Source organism: Chrysochloris asiatica, unplaced genomic scaffold (genome assembly GCF_000296735.1).
Source record: "Chrysochloris asiatica unplaced genomic scaffold, ChrAsi1.0 scaffold00141, whole genome shotgun sequence".
In the NCBI taxonomy this organism is placed as follows: Eukaryota; Metazoa; Chordata; class Mammalia; order Afrosoricida; family Chrysochloridae; genus Chrysochloris; species Chrysochloris asiatica.
The window spans coordinates 4,275,354-4,286,541 of record NW_006408659.1 but is presented as its reverse complement, the minus strand read 5'-3'; the positions used below and the strand labels follow the sequence as shown (position 1 = coordinate 4,286,541).

At 38.8% G+C, this 11,188-nt stretch overlaps 1 protein-coding gene across 1 annotated transcript in view; it reads right to left on the bottom strand.

Annotated features, from left to right (window-relative positions):
• Window positions 1-536: 536 nt before the first annotated feature.
• The window catches only part of TMX4 (thioredoxin-related transmembrane protein 4), a 64,202-nt gene continuing 53,550 nt past the window's right edge, over window positions 537-11,188 (bottom strand). The window contains exons 6-8 of the mRNA XM_006870399.1: window positions 7,335-7,436; window positions 2,216-2,279; window positions 537-911 (exon numbers count right to left, since the gene is read on the bottom strand). Of these exons, the coding sequence (XP_006870461.1) occupies window positions 538-911; window positions 2,216-2,279; window positions 7,335-7,436 (540 nt within the window). The 3' untranslated portion in view covers window position 537. The remainder of the gene's footprint in view (window positions 912-2,215; window positions 2,280-7,334; window positions 7,437-11,188) is intronic.

Sequence of the window (11,188 nt, the reverse complement as noted above, 5' to 3'; positions counted from 1 at the left end):
TAGAGATAAGAAATAAAACCTAACAAAGGTAATTTAAGGGGTGGGATGAATTCCAAGCTCTTTTCTAAAACACAGTCCAGGAATGCTGCTGGATGAGTTACATAGTTCGACAACAATAAATACTTAGAACAAGCAGAGGAAACAAGGCTTCTGCTACCCTTCTGGGGATGATCAGGAGCAAAGGCTGCTTTATTTCCATTTTGGGGGATCTATAACCTGTTTTTAGAAGAGTTAAGAAAGAGTTGGGACTGCCTCCTCTTGACAAGACTTTCTAGCACAAGTGAACAAACTTGGTTTCCATCATTAGTCTCCAGATAGATTCTAACACTACCTTTGTCTTTCTGTCCTGATTGTCATACTTGAAAGATTCTCATTAATATACATGAGGCTTAATGCTGCCAGACTACAAGATTTGAGATCCTCTTTTAAGAGAAGCTTGTTTATTCAGGAAAAAGTAGAGATTTGGTTTGAACTGCAGACCAGAAGGAAAGGGAGTTATTCCTTTGGTCTCTAATACTAGAAATATTTTCAAGAAGTCTAAGGTCCTTTATCCGTCTGCTGACTTTTGCGCTGCCTCAACGCGTCTCCTGCCAGCTCTGCATCAGCTGACCCAGGCTGCTCAGGGCTACCCCCTGCAGTCTTCTCACGTCCCACTTCTGCCTTGGCTGTGCTGCCCTCTCTCGGGGGCCCCTGGTCATTGGCCTCATCATTCCTCTCCTCCTCATCACCAACCGCCAGGTTGTCTTCCTCCTCATCCTCCTCCAGGTCATCCTCATCGCCCAGGTCTTCTTTCTCCTCTTCCTCATCTACAAGGCTGTCCTTGTTTTCTTCTTCATTTGAATCGTCTTTGTCCTCCTCTGCATCCTGCAGTTGTTCAGTGCCATGAGCATCCTCTGACCTCTGATTCTGCTCTATGGGGGGAAGGGGAGGCAAAAAGAATGTCCTCTGAATACACAATAATAATTCAGCTATCAATTAAGTGCCCAAAAAGGAGAAGGTGAAAACACTACATGACAAGTTTCTCCTCTTTGGATTCTGATTCTTCGGTTGGCATCCTAGCAGGAGCCAGGGCTTCTCTGTCCCTCTCTGGAGGTTTCGTTGCCTGTTTTCACTTTAGCAGAGTATGTGTGCAAGGAGAACAAAGTCTTTCTACACTATAGAGCTTGTAGCTGACTCAGTGACCCCCTGCTTATAGTGATTGGCTCAGCAATGTGACTTCAGTTAACTATTCAGAGTATTCCCAAGAATTTTTGCTCAACTTCAGAGTATTCCCAAGAATCAGAAGGGAAACCCCCTCTCTCTCTATCAGGCTAGGCAGATAAAATGTGACTCAGAGCTGTTGACAATCATTGAGTCAGCCATACAGAATCAGAACCCTAACGTCAATTGAAAATGCCTGGAACAGAACACCCCTGGACTTCTCGTTGCAGGAGGTAATAAATTCTCCTTTTTTCTTAAACCAGTCTGAATTGGGTTTCTGATACTTTCCAGAATTCTAAGGAAGATACTATATTTTCTAATTATCTACACAAGGTTCAAAGCCTGGAAAAATTCATAAACTAATTAGCTTAGCTAAACTCCCACATAAAATTCATAAAATGTTGTTCTTGTTAAGTACCATTCAGACCAATGCTTATCCCATGAGCCAACATGTTCCTCTCAATAATTATCAAGTCCCCATAAAGTCTTCATATAAAGTCTCAAACTTAGTCGTGAATAAAGACATAAGAACTCTGGGCCACCTTTTCCCAGACACTGGACTTGGACAGAAGTGCCTTAAAATCCCAAGTCCCTACTTTTTTATTCTATGGCCTGCGACGAGTGCCTTAGCCTTTCACAGCCTCTGTTTCCTCATCTGTAAAAGCAGTCGGGAGACTGCTTTTAAAGGACTTACTACAGAAACTAGTACATAGTAGGAGCTCAGTAAATGTCAATTCCTAACCCTCGTTTTTATTCTAAACTTGAGTAAAGAAAAACCTAGAACTGATTAATGAAGAACATGCACTTAAAGGGGAAAATGCAAAGAGAAAGCAGTCTCTACTTAAAAAGAAGGTAAATAAGAATTTCTGTTCAAATCTAACTAAAGGACCAATTTCAGAGAATTGTGGTTTGGTCATCTAGCAAATTCAGAACAGAACCCACCACCCACAGGAGCAGGAAAGCTTACAATACACAATTCCAAGGGTACTTTACTCCATGAGTTTGTTATGCTTACCAGAATGGTCAGATAAATGCCTGGGAAGTGGGACATAGAAACATTCTGATATTAGCACCAAGACCTGGAAAAAAAAGTAATTTTATAGTTAGTAGGTAGGAACATTTATTATCCAAAGGCCTCAAAATAATCAGATATTCCTAGGCAAAGAATTGGCAGTTTGTCAAGAGCCCTCATAAAGGACCAGGGTATAATTAACAATTTCCTATTTCCAAATATTGGAGTCCTGGTATGGCGCTGTGAGTTAATGTGCCAGACTGCAAAGCCATTTGAACTACAAGATCGGTGGTTCAAGCTCACCAGTCGCTCCTTGGAAATCCTATACAGCACAACAACAAAAATTTCCAAATATTAGTATGCAGAAAAATATTATTAATCTAGAACAAACTTCACAAAGTCAACTGTCAACAGGTTTGTTGTTATTGTTGTTGTTAAGTGCCGATGAGTCAGTCCCAACTTATAGCAACCCTATATAGGGTTTCTAAGGAGCAAGTGGTTCCCAGTCCATTGCTGTTCCCTCAGCGCTACAGTAGGAGCCTGTTACAAATAGATGACTCAAACAGATGTAAGAAACAGATACACTACCAACCAAGTCTCAGAGTATTTTTTAAAATATTCTTCTGTATAAATAATACAAGTCTGTATATGTATGGGCTGTCCATCACCAATGGGTAATCCCTAGTTGAGCTGAAATTCCCCAGAGCACCATAAAGCAATCTCTATGGAAACAAATTGTGAGAAACCCCATTAAAATGTGAACCAAACCATATTTTGGACATGATTTATTATTCCTCCTCTGACCTTGACTGAAGTATGAGTCGCATAACTTGTCCCCTGGTGAACTACTAGCTACTTAAAGACAGAATCATCCCAGTCCATGTTCCATGTCCAGGGACTGACAGAGAACATGGTGATAAAATGAACGGGTATGTCAAACAGGGCAGAGTCCACTGAACTCAAAACAAGGTGAAGCCATCCTCTGCACTGCTAACTCCTAGACTATACCAGCCTTTAAAATGGAAGGAGTATTTTTCAGTGTACATTCGTACATTAACTTGTGCTCTGAACTTTTAAAGAACCCACAGTCGTAGTCCTTTTGATTCAAACTTATAAACAACTAATTTGTACCCTATACTGTATTCAGGATTATCACTGCCCATATGTTCATTCACAACTTGGATTAATTAGGATCAAGACACCATATTAATATCTTGGAAGGGGGATAGGTTGAAAAGGGGAAAAAAAAACCCAAAAACACGATAAACCACATCACAGTCCTGGCTCGTGAGCAGTGCAACAACAACAAAAAGGCAGTTTAATTAGAAAGCAGTATGAAAAAGGGGTCATCTTCCACAGTGACTCTTTCAGGGTTGCATAGTTTCAGGCTTCCTCTTTGACCCAGAGAGCCAGGTAATTAAATGTGGAGAGCAAATGAATTTACTACCATACACAGAGGGTGGCGGCATCCAGGCCTTATATACTGGAGCCCCTGCTCTGTGGGAAGCACTGGTCAGTAACATCTAGAAAAATAACTGCCTACATAGCAAAATTTGGGCTGCACACCAGCTGAAATGGTGGCCATGTAAGAGTCGGTTTCTGAACTATCTGAGCAGAGAAGCTGTCAGAACTAAGTCACCTGGACTGCCACCTGTGCTCTGTGTGTTGCATTTCTGCTGGTCTACACTGCTGTTCTTCAGAAGAGAGTTAACGACAGCAGGAAATGGGGATGCCAGAGTGACTTCCATGAAGCATATATATAATATGCTCTTAAGGCTCTTTGCCATGCTGCGATCAAATGCAAAATATTTGCTTGACTTCTAAAACTTAGTCCTTTATTTACATGTAACTATTCACATTCAGTAAAATATTACAACCATCATTAGGTTCAATCAATAATATAAACAAAAATCAAGCTATCAGCCTTGTTTAACTTCTCATCTTTTAAAACTGAGAAAAATAGGCAACCTAACAGTCAAGCGAATGAGAAATAATGAAGGCTTAAGACAAATCACTTTTTTATAGGAAGCCACTCACAGGAAGTAGTCTGCATGCCTGGGCTCTGCTTTCATGACTCCCTCACTGACAAAGGTGCCACTGAGCACTGAACCACACACCTAGAGATTTTGCCTCTAGCCCTGGCTCTACTGTAAAGCTGAAACACAACTGAGTCATAAAACCTCAATGGGCTGCAGGTTTTCTGTGAGGAGGTCAAATGGAGCATCTCAAAGTCAATTCCTACTACTTTATTCTGGGAAATGCCATGCTCAGCAATTTCACCTCAGATTCATTCTATTTGAACTCATTTAATTTAGACTCAGTTGGTCAGACTATTGAAGAACGTTAAAGCCTAGCTTTACAACAGGTGTGTCAACATAGCCATTCCCTCTTTCCTCCGTGATTTTGGCAGGATGCAGGGTCAGTCACTGCAAATCTCAAGTGGCCTCATCCCGCAGCTTGTCAATTTACCATAGATTACCATACAAATACCCATTCTCCATGTGGCTAAGATGTGAAACAGCTTTCTAGTTATCCTCCAAGGAGTTAATCAAAGCACCATTTTAGAATAGTCAATATAAATTGCAATAAGAATGCAAGTTGCTTCAAATGGTATAACTAATCCACATACAGTAAGTTAAGAGTACGTAAGAAATCTAAGATTACTGAAGGCAAAATTCTGTTACTGTGTGTATGTATCTTTTAGCACATAGAACAGTTTGTTGCAAAAAGGCATTTTGAGCAGAAATATGTATTTACTAACTTTCAGAGCTGTATTAATAGAAAATGTGAGTCCTGGTGTGGTGCTATAGGGTAAGCACTGGTCTGTTAACCACAATGTTACTGGATCAAACCTATCAGCCACTCCTTGGAAACCATATACAGGGTCGCTATGAGTCAGAACGGACTCAGCAGCATTTAACAATAACAACGTTAATACTTTAAATTTTAAATTATTTTGTTAAATAACGTTCTCTCCCTAAAGTCTTATAAAGGAGCAATGTTCTATGCCAATTAATCACTTGAACAATTTGAAAACAACTCTGATTATTCATTCTTCAGGACTATTCCTTCTTCAAGCCTCCTGGCATTTCTCCTGCACTAATTGAATCTAGAATTCCAAATGAACTTAGAGCATAGTCAAGCCTGACTCAATTTCATGGACTTAAAGTCAACCTCAAAGAATTTTAGATAAAATTCTAAAAGAGCTTCATATTACGAAGAATTTTCTCTGGTTTCCAATAGGTTCATTCTCAATCTACATTCTCCAGAACTCTATCTCTGAATCACCTTGGACTGCCTACTGTTCCCCTACAAGAGCCTCACCCTCCACATGGCTCCAAAATACACTGTCAGAAAAATCTAGACTTAGACAGTAACAAACAAATCTGTCTTGAAGGAAGTATAGCTAGAATTCCCCTTAGAAACAAGTATGGAGAGATCTTGTCTTACATACTCGGGACATGTTATCAAGAGGGACCATTCCCTGGAGGAGGTTTTCATGCTTGGGAAAGTAGATACACAGTAAAAAAGAGAGACCCTCAATGAAACTGACTGACACAGTGGCTGCTACAATTGGCTCAAACACAGCAATGACTGTGAGAATGGAGCAGAACTGGACAGTGTTTTGTTCTGTTGCACCGAGGGTCACTGTGAATCTAAACCAATTCCACAGCATCTAACAACAACAACAGACAATAGATAGGAGAAGCAAAGACTACTGCATTCCATTTATATCTCATATCAAATTCCTTTAGGCCAGAGCAATGGAGTCATGTTAATTAGCAATAAAATGCATGCAATAGAATGCGACATACCCAGACCCTAACAGATGACATACGGTATTTCAGTCCCTTGAACTTAACAGCAGCAGCCAAGTCTCAAAGAGTAGTCATAAACTGAATTAAGCACTTTCTTGGCAAAATAAAATCCAGCCTCCTTTGCTCCTTGGAGTTATGACTCTGTCGTACCAAGTTATGACCTGCTATAAATGCAATTGCTAATATTTTAAATATTGTTAAAAGTCTAGGCTAAAGAGCCAACATTCATGATAAAATATAAGAATAGGCTCCATGATAATCCTAACTAATGGTGTCTTCTTCTTCATTCATTTTGTAAATCATCAACTCTATTCCCACCACACAGCACTTAAGAGCTATGTGATTAGTCAAAAGTATAATGGCTTTTGAGAACTTCTTATCTTAGAGCTTAAAGCTCAAAAAAATTGATCAATTCTATAATTATAACAAGAAATATGACAAGTTATTGTACTTATATCAAAGAATAAAGCATGGAAAAATATGGCAGCTTACTATATAGTTCAAGGAGCTTTTGTAGCATAGTTGATACGAGTTGGCCTGTTAAACTCAGAGTCAGCAATTCGAAACTACCAGCCATTCCATGGGAGAAAGATGAGGCTTTCTGCTCTCATGAAGATTTATAGCCTTGGAAACCCTATAGAGAGGGTCACTATGAATCAGAACAGATTCCACAGTACACCACCACCACCAATATATACGTCAGTCAACAAATTTATTCTTTCACTCTCATGTAAATACCTAGGAGAAAAGGTTTAGAGCCTTCTAGATACTTATTTTCATGACTAAAGATGACATGGTAATTTGCTTTGCATTTTACTTTTCATCACAGTAAGATTAGGTTGCTCTGTACACATTTTCTCACACAATACCTCTAAGAAAAAGCCACAATAATGTGTATAAAAAGCTGGTCAGAACTAGAAGTATAAATGAGGATTATAAATAAGAAAAATCATCTTGCTTACCCAAGGAATAAATACACAGCTTTGGCCTTATTAAGACAATGTTCTAATTAAGCAGGAAATGTATGAAGTTACAGTTATCTTGGAAACTGACCACTACTTATATTCTTGGGGGCACAAAGCTTTAGAATATTTAGGGGAATAGGATAAGGAGATAACAATTTAATCAATTTTCTGCTATATTTTAAAGTATTGTGAAGTGGTCTCAAATACGCAAATGTTGTTTAACTGCTTAGATTATATACAAATGAATGTTTACGAGCCATTTCTTTCTTGAGCTTTTTCTAGATTTACATGAAACCCATTTTGCTTTAAAGACAGTAAAACAATTCAATTGTTTCTTACCAGACCCATGAAAAGGCCAAAAACCAAGGTGGCTACGATGAAAAAGACATAAGAACACCAAACAGGAATTCCAAGGGTCACTGTGAAATAGTTATGAAGATGCTGTAATCAGAAAACAAGAATATGGTTAATTGCAATGGGACAAAAAAGGGTCCTTGCTCTCTATATAGAAACAGTTTGCAAACTATATATATAAACATATTTATATATCAGTTCCCACATAAGCCATTCAATGATTTTTTTAATCTAAAGATTCCTAAAGAACCTATCAACTTTTGCAATGGGAATCTAAAAGAAGCAAGGTCATGGCATTATATTTTTTACTACTTTCCTCTAATAATTATGTGACGGGACTTCAAAAAGTTCATGAAAACTTCTAGTACTGTTTCAGTCCATTTTTTCCAGGAACTTTTTGAAACCTCTTCATACATACCTCAATGCTTACTCATAATATGGCATCCATATAAAAAAAAAAAAATTAACTTGGGCTTGTACCATGTTTAAGTAGAAACAAATGACCACTTATAGAACACAAGCAATTTAAAATATCTCCATATTTCTGTTTTATAGTCATAATTTCTCATTGCTCTACTCTTACCTATCCTTAACAACCTTCCTTAACTACCATAAAACAACATATCAGATAGACAAAACACAATCTAAGTATATCCCCTCATGTTGACAGAAATATAGGACTTTACTTGGTGGCAGACACTGAAAATTGAATGAACAGATGCAATTTTAGCTAGAAATTGTTTACATTCTAAATCAAGCAGGAATTACAGATATGACATCCTAATGTGAAGTCACAGCCCACCTTCCATGTGACTTGCAGGAGTCTTGCTTCCTGGTGACAAGTTTAGTGGTAACATTATAAGAGTCTTGGTGTGGTGCTGTGGGTTAATGTGTTGAACTGCAAAGCCAACTGAATTGCAACGTCTGAGGTCTAAGCTCACCAGCTGCTCCTTGGAAACCCTATACAGGGTCACTATGAGTCAGAACTGACTCAATGGTTCTTAATAACAACAATACATATCTGTTTTTGACAGCTAAGGATTCAAAAAGCTCCATTCACTGTAATTCACTTGGAGTCCTGGTGTGGCGCTGTTGGATAATCATGGACTGCTAACTACAGTTGGCAGTAAAACCCACTAGCCACTCCTTTGAAACCCTACACAGGGTCACTATGAGTTGGAAACAACTTAACAGCACTTAACGACAACATAATTCACTTATTAATTTAACAAGAAATTACTGGAGTCAGTTTAAACCACAAGGTCGGCAGTTTAAATTCACCAACTGCTCCTTGGAAACCCTTTACAGGGTAGCTATGGGTCAGAACAGACTCAACAGCACTTAACAACAACAACAGCATAATGAAATGGCTCAGCAGGTAGAGATAAAGAGTTGAATGACTTGCCTAAAACTGATAATGTTTGATGAAATCATTACAAGTTTCTATTTTAATTTTTTATTTCTCAAAATCTAATTACTTAAGTCTCTCCTACTCGTTCTTTAGTTTGTAAACACCAAAGCAACAAATGATATATTGTATTCTGACTTACTTCTGAGCAATAAGCAAAGAAAACGCATTTTAACAAACCTAAAATGAGTTTAAGTCAAAAAGTACTGCTTTCGAGTTCTAATTCATACATACAAATGTTTATTTCAAGCAAAAGGTGTTTAAGCATGTCTCTGCAATCAGTGGATGGCTGCAGATAAGTTCACTCAGTTATACACTTGTCTTAATCTTGCTGTTGTTAAGTGCTTCGAGTCAATTCTGATTCACAGCGACCCTGTACTGGGTTTCCAAGGAGCAGCTGGTGGCTTTGAACCATGGGCCTTGTGGTTCACAGCCCAGTGTTTACCCCACATCACCACACCAGGAGTTCTGTAGGCGCACTCAATATTACCCAGTCCAACTGCATTTCTTTAGGCTCTGAGATGATTGCAAGTTTTCTTATTTCTATCCCATCCTCCCCTCTCTGTGCAATGTCATCTATGAAACACTCCTCATATATCACTGAGTCATCATGTGATCTCTTATGTCCTCACGCTAAATCTGAACCTGACATCCACCTGCATCCATCTTCTCTAGTTACGACTGACAGAGAAAACCTACCTGCCCTCCACTGTCAAGTTAATTCCAACTCATAGTAACACCAAAAGGCAGAGCAGAGCTATCCCAAAGGTTTCCAAGTAGATCACCAGGTCTTTTCTCCCAAGGAACACCTGGTGGGTATGAACCTCTGACCTTTCAGTTAGCAGCTGAACACTTAACCACTGTGCTGTCTGGGCTAGCTGGCACACCAGAGGCCAATTTCTTGCATCATGGATCTCATCTCTTTGGTCTTGTCAATGGCTCTTTCAGTGACTTCCTCTTCTTACATTAGCAATTTCTTCCTTGCTAGCACACAAACATGCTCTACTCTTTTCCACCTTTTAAAAATAGCATCCTGGCCTCCCATGGTCTTCTAGATTTATAGGCACACTTTTCCAAAATGTGCTATTTCCTGTCATCATACAAATATATTTTTAAACTTGTTTAAATCTAGTTTCCATCCTGATTACTATACTAACACTACTTGTCAAGGCCATGATGCCTTCCTATTGCTTCACTCAATGTCTATGTCTTAGACTGATCCTTCTTCACTTCTTGGTAATATGGGACACACGCTACTATTACCACCTTCTTAAGCATCCTTTACTTGTTTCTAGGAAACCATACTTCCCTTTCCTCCTGCCTCACTGGTACTCATGTTCCATTTCTTTTTGCTGTCTCTTACTCTACCTAACCTCTTCATGTTGCTATCACTCAGGGCTCAGTCCAAGCACTTGTCTTTATTTCCTTCTTTTAGGTGACCTCATCTCTTTTTAAGGCTTTGAACACTGTCAATATGCTGACTTCCAGATTTGTATCTGTGTTCCTGAATTCTCTCTGTGGAGATGTAGACCTAGCTCATGTACCCTCTTGATAGTGCTACAAAATCTTTATCTTAAACTGGTCCAACACAGTGACTTTCTTTCACTTAAATAATTAAATCCACCAAGTGTTTTTCAGCTTGGTCAAGTCTACCTTAAAATATAATTCATATGAATCCATTCTCTCCATCCCTACTGCAGTCACACTGATCCCTCAGCTTTAACTATTAAGACATCCTTCTAATTGGTCTCACCTCATCCATTTTTGCTCCCTCCAGCCTCTTCTGAGTCATTTTCTTATTAAATGTACTGACAAAATCCAAGTTCCTCACCCTGGACACAAGTCCTTGAGTGGTCCAGCTCTGTCCTGCCTCTCATACTCAGTCTTTGCTATACTACTTTTCTGTTCCTCAAGTACACCAAGCTTTTTTTATTTTTTTTCTAAATTGGAGCCTATGAACATGCTATATCCTTTCCTGAGAATACATTTCCTCCTGTTCTCAACCTGGCTCTTACCTCCTGTATACTTAGTCATCATGATCAAAAATTACTTCCAGCAGTATTCTGCTAGGAAGCCAAAGATACCACAGATTTTACTTTCCACACAGATAACAACAGCAATTTCTTTATGAACTATCATTTTAAAAAGAGTTAATCCTCCATCTTAAAAATAACTTAAAAAGAATAGTAAATAGTATTCAATATTTTTTTCAAGAGAAAACAATCAGCATGGATTATGTAAAAGCAAACAAAGCAGCTTTCTCTAACCCAACCAAATCTGGTTATTTAATTTCTAGTATAGTAATAACTAACTGGGAGTCCTGGTGTGGCGCTGTGGGCTAATGCGTCAGACTGTAAAGTTATCTGTTCTCCAAGGTCAGTGGTTTAAGCTCACCAGCTGCTCCTTGGAAACCCTCTACAGGGTCGCTATG